The 23074-nt window shown below is 40.1% G+C and overlaps 1 protein-coding gene across 1 annotated transcript in view; it reads right to left on the bottom strand.

Annotated features, from left to right (window-relative positions):
* il10rb (interleukin 10 receptor, beta) overlaps window positions 1-23074 on the bottom strand; it is a 29525-nt gene continuing 6451 nt past the window's right edge. Inside the window, exons 3-8 of the mRNA XM_061926474.1 lie at window positions 21392-21582; window positions 16114-16274; window positions 14521-14674; window positions 9997-10154; window positions 4496-4647; window positions 1-3607 (exon numbers count right to left, since the gene is read on the bottom strand). Coding sequence (XP_061782458.1) covers window positions 3421-3607; window positions 4496-4647; window positions 9997-10154; window positions 14521-14674; window positions 16114-16274; window positions 21392-21582 — 1003 coding nt within the window. The 3' untranslated portion in view covers window positions 1-3420. The remainder of the gene's footprint in view (window positions 3608-4495; window positions 4648-9996; window positions 10155-14520; window positions 14675-16113; window positions 16275-21391; window positions 21583-23074) is intronic.

Below are 23074 nucleotides of genomic sequence, written 5' to 3'. Positions count from 1 at the left end.
TTTACTGAACCAAAAATTGCTTTATTACAAGCGAGCATCATTATACAGGTCTGCAGTACCCGGAGGAACCTAGGTCAAAAAAAAGGAAGGACTCCTAACTTGGAGAAGCAAGCCCATCAGTTTTGGTTCGGGATACTTTGGGACTGTGTGACAAGGAGTGGCACTTTCGTGACTTCTGCGGTGCTTTTTGTGAACTTCTGGATCGGCCTCCTGACCATGGAGACCAGCTGCTGGGTCTCAGCCACACCAGAGTCCGTTTGGAGAGACTGGAGGAGATGCGGATGAAGAGACAGGGCTGCGGAGCTACCACTGAGCACCGGGATGGACAAGCTTCACAGTGTCTTGGCTGAATGAACAGGTATCGGACACCTCGGGTACTTTGGACGTATCCTCGCTCATCCATGCAGACTGGACACTGGCCGAGAGTTAGTGGGCGGCCGTTGGTGGCTCTTAGTTGCTTTGTTGGGTCTGCTCCTGTCTCTGGCCATGCTCCCCCCCACCCCAGCAGACGATGGCGTGGAACACCGCAGAGGCCACCACAGTGTATATGTTTTAGGGTTTTTTTTGTTTTGTTTTTTACTTTTGTGGCTGTGTGTAGAAGTGGCTGGTTGCATCAGAGGTCAGTCCAAAATCCATCATGTTGTTGACTCGTCTTAAAAAAAGCAACTTCTCTCTGCGTCTTTTTGGTTGTTTTAAAGAGTCATGTTATGAATTTTTTTCTCCATTTAAAACACTTCCTTGTGGTCTACATGTAATGTTGGTTCCTTGGTCAAAATGTTGCATAGATTATGTTTTGCAGTCCATCTTTAAGATACTTTCTGACCGTCTCTTCACAATGTGCTGTTTTGTGGGCATTTTTATTTATGTGCCTCCACTTCGACAGCGTCTTCTCCCCGCCATCTTTGTTGTAGTTTTTAGTGCTTCTATAGTGAGTCTACTAACGGATATAAATTTAAACTGTAGGCTCATTTGTATTAGAAATGGCAACAGTGGGTGAGGCATGTAGATGTATGAGCCAGTCTGCACCACAACAAGATGATAGCGAAAAAGAAGGAGCTTATTGACTACAGTGCAGACTCGCGCTAAGCTTTCTGGGTAAAACTTTACCATATATGGAGCTATCCGCTGACGAGATAGGGCAGAAAACATCACAGGACAGAGTAAATTCCAAACAGCTCGTTTGGAGGAAATATGAAGGACGGCAAGCTATTTGTTTATTTAGGTAAAGGCATTTAAGTCCCACCTTAAAGGGGAACATTATCACCAGACCTATGTAAGGGTCAATATATACCGGTACCTTGATGTTGCAGAAAAAAAGACCATATATTTTTTTAACCGATTTCCGAACTCTAAATGGGTGAATTTTGGCGAATTATAAGCCTTTCTAATATTTGCTCTCAAACACCGAGTCAAATCAGCTCTGTTATTTTCAGTTTTTTCGACTGTTTTCCGTACCTTGGAGACATCATGCCTCGTCGGTGTGTTGTCGGAGGGTGTAACAACACGAACAGGGACGGATTCAAGTTGCACCAGTGGCCCAAAGATGCGAAAGTGGCAAGAAATTGGACGTTTGTTCCGCACACTTTACTGACGAAAGCTATGCTACGACAGAGATGGCAAGAATGCGTGGATATCCTGCGACACTCAAAGCAGATGTATTTGCAACGATAAAGTCAAAGAAATCTGCCGCCAGACCCCCATTGAATCTGCCGGAGTGTATGAGCAATTCAGGGACAAAGGACCTTGGTAGCACGGCAAGCAATGGCGGCAGTTTGTTCCCGCAGACGAGCGAGCTAAACCCCCTGGATGTCTTGGCTCACACCGTCAAGAGAAGAATATCGACCCTAGCTTCCCTGGCCTGCTGACATGAGGGTATGTCTACAGAATATATTAATTGATGAAAATTGGGCTGTCTGCACTCTCAAAGTGCATGTTGTTGCCAAATGTATTTCATATGCTGTAAACCTAGTTCATAGTTGTTAGTTTCCTTTAATGCCAAACAAACACATACCAATCGTTGGTTAGAAGGCGATCGCCGAATTCGTCCTCGCTTTCTCCCGTGTCGCTGGCTGTCGTGTCGTTTTCGTCGGTTTTGCTTGCATATGGTTCAAACCGATATGGCTCAATAGCTTCAGTTTCTTCTTCAATTTCGTTTTCGCTACCTGCCTCCACACTACAACCATCCGTTTCAATACATTCGTAATCTGTTGAATCGCTTAAGCCGCTGAAATCAGAGTCTGAATCCGAGCTAATGTCGCTATAGCTTGCTGTTCTTTCCGCCATGTTTGTTTGTGTTGGCTTCACTATGTGACGTCACAGGAAAATGGACGGGTGTTTATAACGATGGTTAAAATCAGGCACTTTGAAGCTTTTTTTAGGGATATTGCGTGATGGGTAAAATTTTGAAAAAAACTTCGAAAAATATAATAAGCCACTGGGAACTGATTTTTAATGGTTTTAACAATTCTGAAATTGTGATAATGTTCCCCTTTAAAACTCATCCATATACTGTAGTTTTTAAATAGACTGTTGGAGACCAGTTGACCTGCCACTCCCCCCCCCCCTGCATGGAGAGGTTACCAGGTGGCCACGGATAATCCCTAGAGAAATACCAGTCTGGAGGAGATGCTAGCTGTTCCAAGTCACGACCCAGGGTGGACCACTCCTCTATGACCTGCATGGAGACCTCCTATGACCCTCTGCTTCCCCCCGATGGACTGGACTCTCACATTATCATGAATCATTTTCAATAACTGTACCCACTTGGAATCCATTGCAGCCAGTCACCCATGTGGATGGGTCCCCACATCTGCGGCCCCTTCCCGAGGTTTCTATGTGTTCCAGTGTTGGGTTTTCCTAGCCCGGATGTGGGTTCAGACCAGTAATGTCAATGTGGTTTGTGCAGCCCTTCAAGGCACCTGTGATTAAGGGCTATATAAACAAGACTTTGATTGATTGATATTTTGTAAATATCTCTGCAATGCCTCCACGATTTGAGTTCAAATTTTCGGAATTTATGGAGACCCTAAATACCATCATGTTAGAAAAGTTGGTTTTGCATTTAAGGCCCCTTTAACAGTTTTTTTCCGTTTATAATGAATTATCTTAGGAATTCTAAAACACGTTTTACCAAAATCGCTATTGGAACCATTTCCTCAGGCAATAGTGCCTGCATTCTGCATTTTCACTCTGCTTTCAATTGACTTCTTGCTAGGAATATGTTTTGTATGCCCTCTATGTGCTTGAGCACATGGACTCCAGCCCTGACATCACGAGCAACCCAGCACTATATGTCAGTAAAAACAAAGGCTGATAGATTCAGTTTTTACCCAACAGCAATAAGCACACCAACTATTGTTCTGACAGTGGAATATATCGTATGGGGCGGAGTTGATAAGGCTGCTACTGCACAGCAGTAATTTAAGGAACATGTGGTATTATTCTATTCATATTTTGCATTTTCTCCTGATCTTGGTCAACAAGATAAGACAATTTGGCCCCTGAGGAGGAATAACTGTGGTTACTCTGCTGTTGGCTGTAGCTGCCTTCTGTAGAGTAAACTCCAGAGTCTTGGCTTTTTCTTACGTCCTGATGACTATCCTGACCACTGCAAAACAGTACAGGAAAACACATGTTGTTATAACTTATCAATACACTTGCTGTAAGTGGGTTAACTATGAAGGTGGCATCACAGTGTTTTTTTCTCAGAATAAGTAACACAAATTTTCATTCCAATAATTTACTTATGTTTTGTGTCACAATATAATGTTCAGAATTTTTTTTTTACCGCAGGACAGTCTTTTATAACGCAGATTTGTATTCTATCAACAACAACTAATAACAATAACTAATCTTCGCATGAGGAAATAGTTGAAGACCCCTGGCCTATAGCACCTCTTTTCTCTATTTCTACTGTAGTCTGATTAGCAAAAATAATGATGTCACACTTACTTTAAAAAACATTAACAGGCTGTAGATTCTACAGTGTATAAACTAGAAATTTGTGGTTTAAAAATGTATCAGCAAACATTATTTTAGCGACATTGTGATAAGCAGACCTGTCAGTACAGTAAGCCATGCCCACAACCTGTTCTGCTTCCCACTTTCCCTACACACGTACAAATCCCAATGTCATCTTTATACAATATTATGCAGCACTGCTGTAAAATCTAAAATAAAAATATTTTTCTAAAATTATGAATTGTGAGTTGCCGTCTCATTTACGAGGATTTAATGGAAATACTTTTTTTCCTCGGTTCTTAGGAGGCTGTGGTCACCCACGTACTCGCACACGCACTAAAATATGCACACATACTGTAGATACAATTATGTGTGCGATTGCTAAGGTGTTATGTTTAAAGGGCATCTGAATGCACGCAATCTATGTAAGGTTGGGTCGTTGCAGATAAGATGCAGGGTGCAGTACCAAAGTTAGTTTTTCACAAAATAATTTGTCCTCTTTAAAATGATCATTGAGAAAGAATTGTGACTTCACCTGCTATTTGGTTCCTGGCTTGAGGTGAGAACAACTGAGGGAAGACTGTGAAATTCTTGGGGTTTTTCACATATTATAACTTCATCACAAAATACTTCTGAGCCCAAGGATAGTAGACAAGGAATATCGGATCCAAAGGAGTCATGAGAATCCTGGAAAAATGATGTGGGTCATTAGAAAATTCATTGGTTAAAAATGACATAAAATGGCATATTTCTTCAATGTATCCATCTATCTTTCCATCTACGGCCACTAATGAAACTGAAGTTGTTTGGTATATAGTGCTGTAAATCTTACTATCTTACTACAAAAGAAGACACCTTTCCTCCTTGGCTCTCAACGAAAACGGTCTCATTTCCCTCCCTCTCTGTCATCTCTGCTGCTCTACTTCTCTCGTTATGTCTTGCCATAACTTTCTAAGTGCCTCACTTTTGCACTCTTTTCGAAAATTTAAACATGAAATTGATCATCTGATCTCTCAATTTAATTGACAAAATATTTTCAACATAAAGTACAGATTCGGGGCAACCTGCCTGTCCTGATGGGACGTTTGCTGCCAGATACATGAGGGACTCCCCCCCAGCCCCCGTTGCAAGTCTCTAGTTTTCTGTGTGTCGTAACATGTGCTCATTGTTGTTTGAGGGTTTTTTCTGGCCCCAAAATGAGCCCCTCCCCTCCATATAGAAGCATAGTCTGGGATTATTTTTTTTTAACCTCCCCCATGTTAAACTTTTACCACCTTTTTCATTGTTCCTGTTCTGTCTTCCTTGAACAGTGTATGTCTGCTGTTGAACAGGTTTGTACTGAAAATTAAATTTTGCAGTACTTTTCAAGGACAAGGACAATAAAGTTTGATTATATTCTATTCTACATAGCATGTGCTGCGAGCCATTGCCATGCAAACAATAAAGAAAAGCATCAACCAGAGTTACTTTAGTATAAAATCTCCTGGGAGTCAAAGTGTAAAATGCAATTTATCGTCCTAATTAGGATTGTGACAATGCATCAGGGTAGAGAGGTAAGATTGTAGTTGGTACAAAATGTGGTTACTAGACCTTTGACTAGGACAAGAAAGTTTGATCATATTACGCCTATACTGACCCACTTGCAGTGGCTCCCGGTACACTTAAGGTGCGATTTTAAGATGTATTACTTACGTACAAAATGCTAAATGGTTAAGTACCATCTTATCTTGCTGATTGTATTGTACCCTATGTTCCATCCCAAAATCTAAGTTTCAAAAACACCCTCAGAGCCCCAAAAAAGTCTGCAGGCTCAAGAGCGGTTTCTATTCGGACCCCAGTACTCTGAAATGTCCTACCAGCAACAGTTAGAGAGATAGAAGCATTCAAGTTAAAACTCATTTATATATTCTAGCCTTTAAATATACCCCTTTTTAGACCAGTTAATCTGCAGCTTTTCTGCTCTGTCCCCACTCTCCTGCCCAAAGAGGATACCAGGTAGCCACAGTTAATTTCTAGAGACGAACCAATCTGAAGGGAGTGTTAGCTGACCCGAACTGAGACCCAAGATGGACCACTCTTCCATGCACAGCTATACACATCTCTGCGTAGCTGACTGGATTAGCCTATAAGAAGATACACTCCTGTCATGACTATTTGCTGGTTTCCCAATAGACTGGACTCCTACTTTATCTATTAATCTAACAACAAATGAATCAATTTAATAACTGTTTCAACAAATGAATCAATTTAATAACTGTAGCCACTTGACATCCATTGCAGGCGATCACCCTGGAAGGGGGGGGGTCCCTACATCCGTGATCTTTTCTCAAGGTTTCTTCTGTTTCCCCCTACTGAGGTTTTTCCTTGCCCAGATTGGCATGGCTTTTGAGCAAGATAGCTGCAACTGTTTCTCTCTGCTGAAAGGCCTAATGAAATCCACTAAAATCATCAAAATGCACTGACATCCAACAAAAGTCAAGATTGCTCGAAGAACAATGACTACCAACACAAAGTTAGCAGCTGAAATGGCGGGAATTAAAGATTCCCTAAACTTTATGTCAAGGGAACTCAGTGAAGTGGTGCAACAACAGAGGAAACCGACAGGCCTCATGAAGGAGATCAGGCAGCTAAAGGCTATCATCCAACAAAAGAATGAACGGATTGAGCTCCTAGAACAAAGGGTTGATGACTTGGAACAGTATTCCAGAGCTGATGACCTTGTGGTCACCGGCCTGGAGACCAGGCATCGGAGTTATGCCCGGGTTGCTGGCCCACCTGATGACCAGCATGTGAGGATGCACCATCTGAGGAGCTTTACACCCTCGAGCAACAAGTGGTATGCTACGTGAAGAGTAAACACATTTCTTTGGACAGTCAGAGCATATCAGCATATCACATTCTTCCAAGTAAGGACAAAAAAAAACAAGCCTAAAGTCATCATCAAGTTTGCAAATAGAAAGCACAAGGTGGTAAATTCGGAAGGAAGCCAAGAAATTTAAAGGCACTGGAGTTTATCTTAATGACCACCTGACAAATAAAAATGCGGAAATTGCTTGGACCAGCCAGATCCTCAAAAAGCAAAATAAAATCCAATCAACGTGGACCAGGAATGGAAAAGTTTTCATCTGGACGAACAGACCACCAGAACAAGCCAAAGTGATTGTAATGAGAACATTGAAAGACCTAGATCAGTACAAATGAAAATAGTGAGTGCATTTTTCTTTTTTGCTTGATTATTGGATCTCCTGTAAGGAACTCATGACTTTTCCTTTCAAGACTGAAGCCCTTTCAAGTGTTGATTATACAGAAAGTGGCACATTTGGTTTTGGAGAATGAAGTGGATCCTGAGACTCATCCAAAGACTCCAGAGGCACATTTGATTTTGAGAATGAAGTGGATCCAGAGACTCATATATTTAAGCATATCAAGGATTCTTGCCAGTATTATACTGAAGAACAACTTGATGACGTACGCATAGAAAATACATATTCTTTGATTCATTTTAATTGTAGAAGTCTACCAAAACACTTTTCTAAAATCAAAACATTTTTTGGAGTCACTTTAAAGGTAGATTTAAGATAATTGCTTTATCTGAAACATGGATAAAGAAAGGCAAGGAGGTTGATCTGAAATTAAAGGGCTATGATCTGTATGTCCACTAGCAGAGGCAATAGGACTGGAGGAGCGGTGGCCCTCTATATATATATAATAAACTAAAATGCAGACTAGTTAAATGTATGACATTGGCCATAAATGATTTAATGGAGTGTGTAGCTGTTGAGATAGAAACATAGAATTGGAACAAAACAGAAACATTGTTGTTGCATGTGAATATAGAAAACCAGGATCAAAAGTGGAAACAGTCATGGATAAATTAGAGTGTATGATTAACGGTCTAAATAAAAAAAAGAACTCTCGTAATTTGTGGAGATTATAATATTGATCTTCTAAAGGTAGATTCACATAAACAAACCTCCGATTTTTGTTGAGATATTATATGAAAAAGGGCTGTACCCATTAATTGCAAAGCCTAGCAGAATAACCACAACTAGTGCAACCTTAATAGACAATATCTTTACAAATGTTTTAGGGATTCACATTACTACTGGGTTAGTGATAAATGACATAAGTGATCATCTGCCTATATTTGCAATATTTGACTATCAATTGCCTTAAAGAACATACCATCAAATATTTAAGAGGAAACGAAGTGTCAATCATATTAACAAGTTCAGGAATTACCTATTAAAACAAGAGTGGAAAGAGGTGTACACAGACGATATAAACACTGCCTATGATTATTTTCTTAAACATTATATTACTCTGTATAACAAGCATTGTCCTGAGGTTCCATGTAGATCTAAACAAATGCAAAACAATGCACCTTGAAAGACAAACAGTTTGAAAAATGCATGTAAAAAGAAAAATAGACTTTATAAGGAGTTTATCAAATCAAGAACAGAGATTGCTGAAAAACGCTATAAGAACTACAAAAACAACTTGACCAATACATTGAGACAAGCAAAAAGGGAATATTACAAAAGAATGTTGCATGAAAATAAAAATAACAAAGGCTTCATGGAATATTTTGAATAAAGCAATAGGGATATTATTCCTCCATCTGCTCCTTTCTGATCATGGAAATGTATAAGAAACAAAAAAACTATCAAAAAAACAATGAAAGTGTGAACTGTACATGGCTAGTATATATGCATTTTCATAAAGGAATTTAAAAAAATGAAATGGGTTTAGACATCGTCATGAGTTTGTGACGCCCTTTGGGGCACTCATGATTAGGAGCTATACAAATATAATTTAATTGATTGATTGAACTCCAAAAACTAAACTTGTATATCATATATGTTACAAGTGCATTGTCTGGCAACACCCGCTCAGCATATTAAACCATGCACGAACAACATTGTCTTTCATGGCTTAATGCCTATTGATGGACCCAACCAGATGTAAACAAATGAGGTCTCTCCATACTGGTGAGTGCAGAATGTAGTGTGGACGACTAGATCATTTAAAAAGTCCTCGATGTTGAATCTTTTAAATCCTGTGAAAAGCCTTAAGAGCGTATCATGTCCACTCCATCACATTAAGTTATTTTTTGATGATATCTGGCTTGTATTCCCCTATAAACCTTATTTAAAAAAAATTTTTTTTTAAAAAGACAGTCTGAGATCTTTGCAGTTGCCGCCAAATGAACGGGAGCCGGAAGTAATGAACCATAAGCACGTGGTTGAAACCCAGCAATAGTAAAATCCGACAAGCTGATGATTTTGCAGTAGTTTCCAAAGTTTTTTTCAGTCAACCTGGAACTTGAGTGTAGGGCATATCACGGTTTTGATTATAAAAACTTACTTTATCTTCTTCAGGAAATTCTGTACTCAATTTCTGGTTTCCTCTTCAAAATGCAAGACTGTGTTGGCTTCTCTAACATTAAAATCTGGACTTCGCTGACTTTCTGTGGATCTTCATGAGAGTTGATGGTTCTGTCACTTTTTCACACAATTATCTCAGTAGTATTTTTTGTCTATATTTAACATGTAATTACCACCTCTTTTGGGCTGTCCATTAAACCATCCCATATACTCCAATATCATAATACACAATCTGCCAATTTTTATTTGCTGTTTTGTTTGTGCATGTATGATGTCCTAAAATATACTTTTATTCAGTAGTGCTCGAGTCTTCCTTCTTTTTAACCCCTAACCCCTCTGTTGCGCAGTCTCAACGCTTCAACTCCAATCTTGTCAAGCCCAGTTTCCACAAAGAAATACAGTATGATACTACATTGTATTATTTTAGGGGGATAAATCTTGCTGTGTAAAGCTAAACCTGAAAAAAATCCACTTTTGAGACTACACTACTAATTAACTACAAAGACTTAGGTTTATCTTGGGAGTGGGACTCACAAAAAGATAGAAAAACAAATATATGGGATTGTGATATACATAGAAGAAACAAAAAACAGTAGACATTTCTATTTTTTGTTTTGGAATCACTTCCTTTTTGCATTGTGTCGCATACCTTTTGAAAGAATGGTGGAAGGTGGATCATGGGGTAAAAAGTTTCCTTGACTGTCCAGTAGCACTTCAATGAAATATACAAGAGGAGCAGAACCACCAGAAAAAACAGGGAAAAAGAAGCCAGGAAGTACACAGTCCTCTTCCCCAATGGGATAGTGCCTGTTTAAAATGATAAACCACAAAATTAATAATAATAACAATAATTAATTTTATGTATAAAACACTTTACATTCTAAAAAAAAAATCTAAAAGTACTCCAATGGCAAGTTAAAAGCACACAAAAAACATACACTAAGAATACGATATAAACTAAATGCCCTATTTATCAGGTTTTTTAAAAATATTTCCACAGACTGTGGTGCTCTCAGTTTGTCTGGAAGAGCATTCCAGAGCCGTGGAGTAGCCACTGAAAACGCTTGATCTCCCATTCTCCCATTTTGTGGTGTGTATTTGTGGATCAAAGGTTTCTTGATGTAGATTGCGGCGTGAGGAGTTCTTTGAGATGATGTGGGGCGTGTCCATGAATATATTGGTGGGTCAACAGGCATTTTGTTTTCCATGCGGTGGTGGATGGGAAGCCAGTGGAGTGTCCGGAAAATAGCGGTAATGTGTTCATACTTGCAAACCCTCATCAGGATCCTTGCAGCACTGTTTTGGATGTGTTGGAGTTTTTGAAGGCTCCCATGAGGGATCCCGGTGAGGAGTGCATTGCAGTAATCAAGCCTGGTGGAGACAAAGGCATGGAGCAACTTTTCAGCACCACTAAAGGAAAGGAAGGGGCAGAGTTTAGCAATATTCACTGGGGTGAGTTTTTCCTTGCCCTTATGTGGGCTCTGTACCGAGGATGTCGTTGTGGCTTGTGCAGCCCTTTGAGACACTTGTGATTTAGGGCTATATAAATAAACATTGATTGATTGATTGATATTCCTGAGGTGAAGAAATGCCATTTTGCAGAGATAATGGACATGGGTATGAAATGACAGATGGGGTTCAAATTTGACTCCCAGATTTGTAACAGAGGAGGAGAAGGTTAATGGAGTGGCCAGAAAAAGTGATGCAGTTTAAAGGGGAGAAGTGAAGTTGATGAGGGGTGCCAATTTGGATGGCTTCTGTTTAGCTGGAGAAAGTCGTTTGACATCCACACCTCTATCTCCTCCAGACAAGAGGTGAGCTCTGATGGTGGCGTAGTAGGGCTGGGTCCAATCTCAGATAGAGCTGAGTATCATCAGCAAAGCAGTAGAACGCGACTCCATGCTTTCTGTATGACGTGACCCAGGGGGAGAATGTAGATATTAAAGAAGGACGGACCCTTGTGTGGTAATGGTGTGGGGCTGTGATTTAGTGTCCCCAAGGGCCACATACTCAGCCCTATCTGTAAAATAGGACTCAAGCCTGCAGAGACTTCCAGTCTGAGGCACTGCAGGCTCCAGTCCAGACAGAGATTATTGCCGTTTTCGGTGTATGTGGGACTCGTATGCTCTGGAGAGAGTGATTTATTATTTTGGTGATGAAGGGGCTAATGTCGGAGGCATTCGTTTTTATCAGGGGGGTGGGAGAGGATCCAGGGGGCATGTTGAGGGCTTCATCTTCCGGATGATGTCTCGCTGTGGTAAAGCAAAGCTTAGAAAGATGACTGGCTTTGGTTTGGTGAGTTCAGGGGTGGAAATGATGTTTACCCTTGAGGTGAAGTTACTTTGTGGTGTTATTGCAAGTATGGGTTTGGGGTTTGAGCAGATGATTGATTATAAAGAAAAGTTGCCAGGATTATTGCTGATCATGCTACAATAATATTGTGATCTGGCAGTGGCAAGTGCTTTGCTGTAGCTGTTTCAGTGTTCTCTACAGACAATTTTGTGGACATTTATGCCCGTTGTAAATTGTTTTCGCTCAAGAGCTTGCCCAGCCGATTTCATCTGCCGGAGATCACTCGTGAACCACGGGGCAGACGTTTTGAAGGTGACCACATGCGACCTGACAGGAGCATGTATCACAACGATGTTCTGGAGACCATTATTATAATATTTAACAGAGTCACTGACTGAGGAAAAGTGGGAAACAGTAGACAGGTTGTTAATGTCCAAGTTTAAGTCAGTGGGATTTATGTTTTTTAAATTCCTGAAATAGATACTACGATGTGGTTGGAGTATGTTCAGTGAGTGTGGAGATCCATTGAAATGATTTTATGGTCAGAGACATCCAGGTAGGGTTGTCCCGATACTAATAGTTTGGTACCGGTACCAAAATGTATATCGATACTTTTCCAAATAAAGGGAACTACGAAAATGTTTTAATTCTGGCTTTATTTTAACAGAAAATCTTACAATGCAATAAACATATGTTTCCTATTGCACTCAAAGAACAATTGTAGAAGGTTAAGATATAAATTAAAGGGCATTAAACACATTGTGTTTTTCTTGTTGGACTCAAAGAACAATTTACAATTTTCCATAATCAAGAATTAGATTAGAATATAATAAAAAGGCTTTATTAACATAATATTGAATTATTTATGAATTAATGGTTGCCAATCCTGGTCCGTGCTTTAAGAAAAATAAAATTATTAGTAAGTACTAAAACAAAAATATGGATAAATGTACCGAGATAAGCCATGTAGCAGGTAAAACACACATTTGTTAAAGATAAAACACAAGTCATAGCAATTTGTTACCAAACTCAGTCATTTTACTTGCACTAGTTGCCGTTAGATGGGTGGTCTTAATGACGCTAATATTTGTCATCAATCCAAGCGTCTGAGTGACGTCAGTGAGTGAGTGGGCGAGCAGAGAGAGAGAGCGGTAGCGCATGCACTGCGCAGTAAAAAAATAAAAACTAATAATAAAGCAACCAGACGTCTGCGCTGTGCTCCTTGACTACAGTTTGCACCGGAGCAGAACAGCAGGTGTAACAACTGCATTACCTGTCACTCTTTATAATTCATTGTGCAGATTTGAATGTGTATTATTTAAATGTTAACTTATGTTTGAAGCAAATGTGGTAATACTAATTGCCACATTTGGCAAGGCGTGTTTAAAAGCAACACTTGAAACGCGGCACTTCCTTATTTAAAGCGTCACCTTTATCGATAGTTTTGAAACCCAAATACCTTGACATTGCGCTTCACCCACCCTCTTTATTAACCAGTAGATATGTCGTTTTTTGCCATACTTCCTCTCCAAGATTTTATTGCTTGTATGCACTTTGTAAGTGCGTTTTGACCCACTCAACATCATGCGCCTCGGCTCTGCAGTCACCGTCGCAGATGAAAGAACGAAAACGGTACTTTCCAAAGGCAGTATAGTACTGATTTCAATCAATTAGTATCGCGATACTTTATTAGTACCGGTATACCGTACAACCCTACATCCAGGTCATAAACATGGGGGTGAGACATAGGGACAGAGTCAGTGATCATTAGGTCGAGGGTATTGCCCTTCTTGTGAATGGGGACCTCAACATGTTTGAGATTGGAGCAGTCCAGGAGCTCCAAAAATTCAGCAGCATAGGGATTTGAGGGTGTGTTCATATGGATATTTAGGTCTCCAAGTGTCAGTATACTAGGTGATGATGCGCAGAATGATGAGAGCAGTTCGCTCATTTCTGTGATAAAAATCTGGTTGTTGTTATGGTGGGTAAATAAGGAGTATTGTTATAGAGAGTGTGTGTTTACATTTAACTGCGAAACATTCAATTGTGTAGCGTTTTGGGAGAGAATGATGAATTATGGACTTCAGTTTGCTAAAGCATTAATTGAAGCAAACTGTGGCTAACAGCCTGGACAACAACACATAACTTAACTGTATTTACAATGACCCCATCAGACTGTGAAGATATTGCAATAAGAATTAATAGCGATAAACATTGAATATTAAGAGTATGTGAAAGTCCGACTCCTACCTAGTTTACTTTTTTGACGCCTGAATGTTTTGCAGTCAATCAGAAACATCAAAAAGCTCAAATGCGCTAAACATGGCAAAGTGTGGCAACAGAGTGTTTTGCATATTACCCATCATGTTTTGTAGTGGCATAGGATAGGTGTAATTATAACATGTCTACGGTGCTTTGACATTTTATAATGTCCACAAGGTTCAGTGGGTATGTTACTTTGTGTGGCATATGTGTGTTGAGTTGATGTGTTGGTTTTTGTTAGTCACACTTTAGGTGAGAAAGGTTGTTCGAATTGTTACATATTAATAGATGTGTAGACTACAAGCACATGATGAACACAGTGAATAGCTAACCGTACTCACTTTAAATAACTCTTGGAATTTGACATTATTGTAAATTCTACAAGGATAACAATACCTATGAGATATCTTACGGGTCAGCAGACCGTATTTTGACCATCTCCTGCCCTATAAGTTCACATTTCGAAATCATTTGGCCATTGTCTATGCGCACAGTCGTTTTAACTACAATACCAAGGTGTTAACAACATGTAGTTTCAGTTTTGAAAAGTCAGCCTCAATAAAACAAGATGCAAGAATTGTGTCTTAAAATGTACTAAAAGGTACTTAAAATGTATTACCTTCAGTCTGAATGCACTTGGATAAAGTGAATGTACTGCTCTTATTGTAGAAGTCGAAACGTGACTGGACCCTTACACAGTAGAATGTCCAAGATTTAAGGTTTGTCAGAGTCATTTCAGACTCATCGCTCTTCAAAATCTTGGGTTCTAATACCTGAAAGAGAGGTGGAAGTTGTTATTTACCAGTTTAAAGCATATGTATGAGATCACTTTTATAAACCAGCAAACTTTTGTTTTCATCCTGGACACAAAGCGTGAAAAGGGTATGCCAAATGTACAATATGTGAAAATACACAGCTACTGTATATTCAGTTACTCAAAACATACATTCCTACATTTACTAGAGCAAATGCCCTACACCCGGCTTTCCTTTAAATTTGTAATCCCACACTGCTTAACTCTGTTTTTGTTGCCTGCCATCAATTTCAGAGTCTACGTGGTTCTGTTATAAGACCATCTTTTGTAAGCTGTGTGGTTGTCAAGATGATTTTTCATTCATTCATACAAAAGTGAAACGTCAAGTTATTGTTGGAGTGGAGATGTGCGGCTCAATCGCCAACCAAGTGAAAAATTACGTGATCGGCAATTATGATTAATGCTTTTTATTACCGAGCAGCTGGCAGCTAATTATGTGTCTCCATATACAGTGGGGAGTCACTTCCCTAAAATAAAAATAATCACCCCATTACGGAAAATAGACTACATTTCATAGTGTCTTTTAAATATCATTATCAAGTATATTGTCACTGGAGGACTCGGCTAAACATTTTAAACACAAAGAGCAACCCATGAACAGGCATGCTAATAACTATGCTAACCTGGCTTTAAATAACACAATTAAATAATTAAGTGCCTAGTAAACTTCAAGAAGTGTAGATGGAACCAATTTACAGTAGACAGTAAGCAGTTATTAACAGGTCATTATACAGTAAATGAATTAGTGTTCTCAAGAGAGGATAATATAACAACAACTGTTGGTGTGTCCGCAATGTCGCAGTCAGTACGCGACACGTAAGAGGAAGAATCGTCCGCCAATTGGTGGTGTCGATATTACCGGTCATATCAGTATATAAGGGTTACTTGAGGGATCAAATCAATATTTTAATTTTCTCAAAATCTTTTTCTGTTGTTTTTGTTAATGTTTATAAACTCCGGAAATAATTCCCTGGACACAGGAGGACTTTGAGGGAAAAAAACAAAGGGTTTAAATGAGTAGAAGTTACAGTAGTACCGGTAATTTTTGCTTTTGTTTAATTATTGTGTACTATTGACTTTGTTTTTCTCAACCATGTGTATGTAAAAAAGAGAATAAAGTCCTAGTTTAAATATTGTGTTGATTTTGTTACTCCCCATAAATATAGAAAAAAATGTATGGTTAACACATTTGATTGGTATCGGCTGATCTCACTCGCGTATGTATGATGGGTATCAGAATCGGCAGTGTAAAACTTTGATTGCAACATCCTTAATTTGGAGTTCAATTAATATTTACCGAAACGGTTGATGTCAATAAACCCACAAGAAATTGTCGATGGAGTTGTGTTGTTGTCAGAACATCTACTATTTATGACAAGAATAATTGGGAAAACTTACCTGCATGTCTTCATTGCGTTCCCAGTACAAGATGTTGTAGGACAACTTGGAAAATTCTTCCGTCATGGAGCAATTTGAACTGGTCAGTGGATCAGAGATGTAAACCGAGAGGTTGCTTCCATGAGGAGCCAGGCGCACATTTGATGGCGGACCAATTGTCGCTAGAAGACAGGAGACAAAGGAACTCTAAGAACTAGGGACCTCCATTATTACACATATGTAAATTGGCAAAAACAAAGCCTAAACAAGCAACTGAGAAATGTACTTGCAGTAAAATGTGTAAGCAAACTACTATTTTTTGAGAACAGTGACAACAGAGTGAAGTTTGTGCTTCAACAACTGGTTGTCCTCTTAACTACACGAGCAGCAGAGACGCAAACAAAAATCACACACATCAGATTCTTTTAAATCCAATTTGGTGTCAAGCAGAATGTCGACAGACTTTATGCGCATGCTGTCTTTATTCTCGGTCTGTGTCTACAGCGACACGTGTAGGTGTGGCATATATGTTACATCATTTTCACCCAGTAATCCGTTCGCGTTTATTAATTAATGGACGCAATTTTTTTTCTCTCTCGTTGTGTTTTTGTCTTTTTCCTCTTTCTCCCACCCCACCCTTCTCTTCAGAGCAACAGATGTGGATCTACTGCCGAGTGAATCTTTCTGAACATCAGTCAGTACACCTTCCCATGGCCTTTCCAGACAGGATAAGTAGACCATCTCTTGACCGTTCTAAAATCTCAGCAGGCTCTCTCTTTAAATGTGCTCATATTATTAAGACTTTTAGCCAGTCAAATGGGGTGGTAGATCTATGGAGATGTAAAAATCTAACACTGAAGGAGTTTTCTTTTCTTTTTTTAACGGCATATCAGATATATTCAAGGATTTTTCCCCTTGTAGACACAAAAATCCTTCCACTTGTTAAAATGTGCAATTATGATAGTATAGTCATCTCTGACCACTCACCAGTCATCATGGAGCTTTGGCTCCAGAACACTGTAGCCACAAGGCGCAACTGGCATCTCAATTTTACACTCTTAGCAGAAAAGGACTTTGTGGACTTTATTTTGTCTCAGATTGACTTTTTCCTTGAAACTAACCAGATAGCAACATACTTACCTTATGGGGAACACTTAAAGTATACTTGAAGGGTCAGATGATAGAATACACATCTCGACTGAACAAGAGCAGGTCAAAACACTTCACAGAATTAACCACGCTTATTCGCGACGTTGATCAACAACTCTCTGACTCGTCATCGACAGAACTCCGCAGGAAGAAGATTGCACTGCAGACAGAATTCGATCTTTTTGCTTCTAAACAGGCTGAAGAAAACATTTTAAAATCAAGACAAAGCCACCACAAACATGGAGAACGTGCAAGTAAGCTGCTTTCTCGTCACCTACCCAAATTCTCGGCTGCCACCTATATCACAGAAATTAAAGCCACTGATGGCACCATCAAATCACACCCAAAAGACAAACGATCAGTTAAAAATTTTTTACTCCTCCCTATAAAGCTCGGAGAGTGGTCATGCAAACCATTTTGTAGAAAATCTGGATTTGCCCACCCTAACTGACAAACATAAATCCAGCCTAGAAAAGCCAATATCTGAAACTTAAATTGGCCAAGCAATTAAACTAATGAAAAATAGAAAAGCACCAGGCCCAAAATGTTACCCTATTGCATTTCATAAGACTATTGCCAGTAAATTGACACCATTCCTTTGCTCCGTCTCCAAATAATTGTTTAAAGAAAAAAAGCTCCCTGCATCTATGACCCATCCATCCATCCATCCATTTTCTACTGCTTGTCCCTTTCAGGGTTGCGGGGGGGAGCTGGAGCCTATCTCAGCTGCATCTATGACCAAAGCCTCAATTTCTGTTCTACCAAAAAAAAATAAAGACTTAGTCAAGTGCGAATCATATTGACCAATCAGCTTACTCACATGTGACAACAAAATACTTACAAAAATCTTTACCCTACAATTAGAATCTGTTTTACCAACTATTGTGCACCCTGACCAAACAAGTTTCATAAAGGGCAGGCTGTGGTATCCCAACTTCTTTAATATTGTCAAGTCGCCAGCTCATCGCAGGGCCAACACAGATTGACAGACAACATTCACACTCACATTCACACATTAGGGCCAATTTAGTGTTGCCAATCAACCTATCCCCAGGTGCATGTTTTTGGCGGTGGGAGGAAGCCGGAGTACCCGGAGGGAACCCACGCAGTCACGGGGAGAACATGCAAACTCCACACAGAAAGATCCCGAGCCCGGGATTGAACTCAGGACTACTCAAGACCTTCAACACAGATTGACAGACAACATTCACACTCACATTAGGGCCAATTTAGTGTTGCCAATCAACCTATCCCCAGGTGCATGTTTTTGGCGGTGGGAGGCAGCCGGAGTACCCGGAGGGAACCCACGCAGTCACGGGGAGAACATGCAAACTCCACACAGAAAGATCCCGAGCCCGGGATTGAACTCAGGACTACTCAAGACCTTCGTATTGTGAGGCACATGCACTAACCCCTGTACCACCGTGCTGCCTCATTAAGCAAATTTGGATTTGGCACAACTTTTATTTCTTGGATTCAAACTCTGTACTCAATGCCACAGGCGTCGATTAGGGCCAACAATATTGATTCCGAGTATTTACAGGACTTGCAAGGTAATTCTCTCCATCATCCAAAAGAACGGTGGGGGGAAGACTTGAGCATGGAGCTTTCTGAGGAAATCTGGCAAAGAGCTATCAAAAGGGTACATACATCTTCAATTTGTATTAGACACGGATTGGTTCAATTTAAGATATTCAACCGCCTGCACTTTTGCACAGTCATACTAACTCAGATATACCCTGATTTAGATCCAAACTGCATCAGATGCCACCATGCCCCTGCGGGACACTGGTTTTAGGCATGTTCAAAATTACACACTTCTGGTCAGATATTTTCAATACATATTTGTAAAAAAAAGTATCAAGCCAGATCCAGTTATCGCAATATTTGGGGTTACCCCTAGCAACAGCAGGCTATCAAAACACCACTAAGACGTCACAGCGTTCTCAATCTTACTAGCTCTCCGACTTAAAATTTTTTGCTGGGTATCGACCAAACCTCCATCCCATTCACTGTGGGTGTGTGAGGTGATGGCTTTTCTTAAACCAGAAAAAAATCAGATGCACAATTCAGGGCTCTGTTAAAAAGTAAAAAAAAAAATTGGTGTCACTTTTTAGAATATTTTACAAGTGAATTTGATGCAACCACCTTAGATCAGTAGCTTTCCACATCTCCAGCCACTCCTGCCCCCTTTCTCTTCCCTTCCTTTACTTATTGTATTTTTATTTTATTTTATTTTTTTTTATGTATTCTGTGCATGGGTTGATAACTTAAATGTAACAAAGGGGGGAAAAATTGTCTATGAAGCATGTTTGTATGTAAATTATATACGGCGCACACTGGAGATGGGATCCATGTATGGCTCCATGCAACTGTGCATACTGTGTCAGTTTCAACTGCCTTGTTTTGTTTGTTCTCACCATAGTTTTCTGAAATCTCAATAAAAACAAATTTAAATAAATACAATCAATTTAACACACTCTAATGTAGTTTAGAAATTGCAGTAGCATTGTTCCCCAACTCACCTTGGTTTGAAATAAAAACAAATAACTAATTATATTTCTATATTCATGCACAATAACAAGGTACCATTAGGACCAGTCCCTTGGCTTGGAAAACGTTGAATAACCCCACTATACAGTATCTGCATGTTTTAATGTAGTTTTAATGTCTAAATGTTTTAATGGAGACAGTGTAAAATGACTGAAAGGACTTCTCCAGTGACAGCAGTACGAGGTCTGTCGACTTAGTTTGAAACGGGTGAACAACGACAAAAGTATGACAATCGGCCAAACACGGTGTAGGCAAACATGGGCTAAAAAACATAAACCCAAATATTTTTTTAAAGTTGATTGTTGCATACTGTTCTAATGTGTGAAAACTTGAGATACGAATATGTTGATTGGCCGTCCAAAATTAACATGGCTTCTCTCACTCATCATTTTGGCAATTTTATGCATTAGAATTTAAAACATTGTAGACTATTCTAAAACACGCCTAGAAATGACCAGTTGGCTGTCGACATTGGCTTAAGTGGGTCCTTTATACAGTAACGTGAGGACCCTTTGAGAAAAAAATGGAACATTAGGAACATTTCTATCAGCACAAAGTGCTGCCACGCAAACCACAAAAGAACATTTTGAAAATCCAGACTACATTTCCTGCAATTGGGTGCATTTTTACATTCAAAATTACTTTTAGATTTATTCCCATCGACCAACCTTTTTTGGCTTTCTTTTTAAAACTTACATGACACAGAATATTTAGGGTTTTTAAGCAGATAATTATCCCTGCAAATGTAATGTAAAAGTCTATATCATGCATGCAAAGAACTAAAAAAATGGTTTCCCATTTGGCAACTCTATTATGGAGGCACACCCTCTCGGGTAAATTACTTCCGGTCTTGTGGCTTCTGTTTACAATCTGTCACGTCAAAAATATACCTTCTCACTGGCTACTAATAAATACTCTATAACTACAACTGGTTCGGAACTAACAGTGTTCGATATGTAACCATCCAAATATGATTAGCAGCAAAGTGGACACGTATCTTGGAGAGCGAATGGAGGCGACAACAAGTAAGCTAGCTAGATGGTTAAATAACAAGTAAGCTTGTTTCGCTGCCCCTGACCGTCTCAGTGCGGCGTTTAGGCAAGAGGAACAGCGAGTACCTGCGGCTGAGGCGAGCATTTAAATAATGTTGTTGTTACATCATATTTTATTGATATCTCATTTAAAAAAACGCAGAAGTGATATTTCGAAGTGAAAAGTAATGTTTAAAAACTTCGTGAAAATTTCACATGCCTGTTTTTAGTAAGAAAAACAGTGGACCGTGAATCGAGTTGTTCGACTTAGACGGGTTGTCGGCATTCAAACATGGTCAGTTTAAATATGTTCTGTTCTATGAGGACTGAAGCAGGAATTATAAAATAGAACAGGTTTGATGTTTTTTGAGGTGAGGCTGATTGTGTGCCATGAAGTAAACCAGTGTCCCTTCATAAACCAGACCCATTGTCTATATTTTGTTTTGGTGCATGATTCGAACTTGCACTCTTCAATTCCCGGCATCCAGTAACTTTTTAAATTAAGAACTGAGCCATTGCTACATAACTTTTGCAATATTCAAAAACAATATTCTACTATTGCTTACCATGCTTCTCAGGACAAAATGTTTTCAGTACCCAGTTGGAGTAATTGCCATTTACATTGGCACGAACACGGAGTGTGTAGACACCCACGTAATGCATACGACACCCAGCAAGATCACATGATTTCAGAGATGTGTTATCACAGGCCGTAGTCCAGGTGTGCTTTGTCTTGGACGACTCCAGCTTGTAGTTCCTGCGGAGAAAATAAAATACCATTTATTTATCATCATCAGTTTAAAACATTGAAGCATTTGTGCAGATGACAAACTTGTGTTGTGCCTGTTGACTGTGTTTGATATTGTTTAAAAGAACACCAAAAGTGGGACAACCAGTGGGATCAGATGACCATGGCTGGAAAGCTGCTGATCAGCCTCATGGGGTCTCAAGCACTGCATGCGCTCCCACAATGTATACAATATGTACAGTCGTGGTCAAAAGTTTACATACACTTGTAAAGAACATAATGTCATGGCTGTCTTGAGTTTCCAATCATTTCTACAACTCTTATTTTTTTGTGATAGAGTGATTGGAACACATACTTGTTGGTCACAAAAAACATTAATGAAGTTTGGTTCTTTTATGAATTTATTATGGGTCTACTGAAAATGTGAGCAAATCTACTGGGTCAAAAGTATACATACAGCAATGTTAATATTTGGTTACATGTCCCTTGGCAAGTTTCACTGCAATAAGGCGCTTTTGGTAGCCATCCACAAGCTTCTGGCAAGCTTCTGCTTGAATTTTTGACCACTCTTCTTGACAAAATTGGTGTTATTGGACTTTTGTTCTCGTCACAGATTGTCCATAACAAACACCATTATCAAACATAAGGGTGTCCATATGTGCACTTGGCACCAGGACACCCTAGGCCGCAGTTCCTTGATCGACTTTGTAGTTGTGTCATCGGATTTGCGGCCTCATGTTTTGGACACTCGGGTGAAGAGAGGGGCGGAGCTCTCTAGCGATGGTGATGGAGGATGCCTGACAGACCTGGCAAGCCCAAACGCAGTGTTAGGATCTGCTGGGAACGTATAGCAGAGTCTCCTGTCAGAGAGAGTTTCAATTCCCACCTCCGGAAGAATTTTGAATATGTCACGAGGGAGGTGCTGGACATTGAGTCCAAGTGGACCATGTTCCGCACCTCTATTGTCGAGGCGGCTGATTGGAGCTATGGCCGCAAGGTAGTTGGTGCCTGTCGTAGGGGTAATCCTAGAACTCGTTGGCTCAGAGGACTCCGGAGGCAGCGGACAGGTACGGACAGGCCAAGCGGTGTGTGGCTTCAGCGGTCGCGGAGGCAACAACTTGGACATATGAGGAGTTCGGGGAAGCCATGGAAAATGACTTCCGGACGGCTTCGAAGCGATTCTGGACCACCATCCGCCGCCTCGGGAAGGGGAAGCAGTGCACTATCAACACCGTGTATGGCGAGGATGGTGTTCTGCTGACCTCGACTGCGGATGTTGTGGATCGGTGGAGGGAATACTTCGAAGACCTCTTCGATCCTACCAGTACGTCTTCCTATGAGGAAGCAGTGCCTGGGGAATATGTGGTGGGCTCTCCTATTTCTGGGGCTGAGGTTGCTGAGGTAGTTAAAAAGCTCCTCGGTGGCAAGGCCCCAGGGGTGGATGAGATCCGCCCGGAGTTCCTTAAGGCTCCGGATGCTGTGGGGTTGTCTTGGTTGACAA

Source organism: Nerophis lumbriciformis, linkage group LG31 (genome assembly GCF_033978685.3).
Source record: "Nerophis lumbriciformis linkage group LG31, RoL_Nlum_v2.1, whole genome shotgun sequence".
Lineage (NCBI taxonomy): Eukaryota > Metazoa > Chordata > Actinopteri > Syngnathiformes > Syngnathidae > Nerophis > Nerophis lumbriciformis.
Note: the sequence above shows the minus strand (reverse complement) of the source record. Positions and strands in the feature narration are given on the sequence as shown.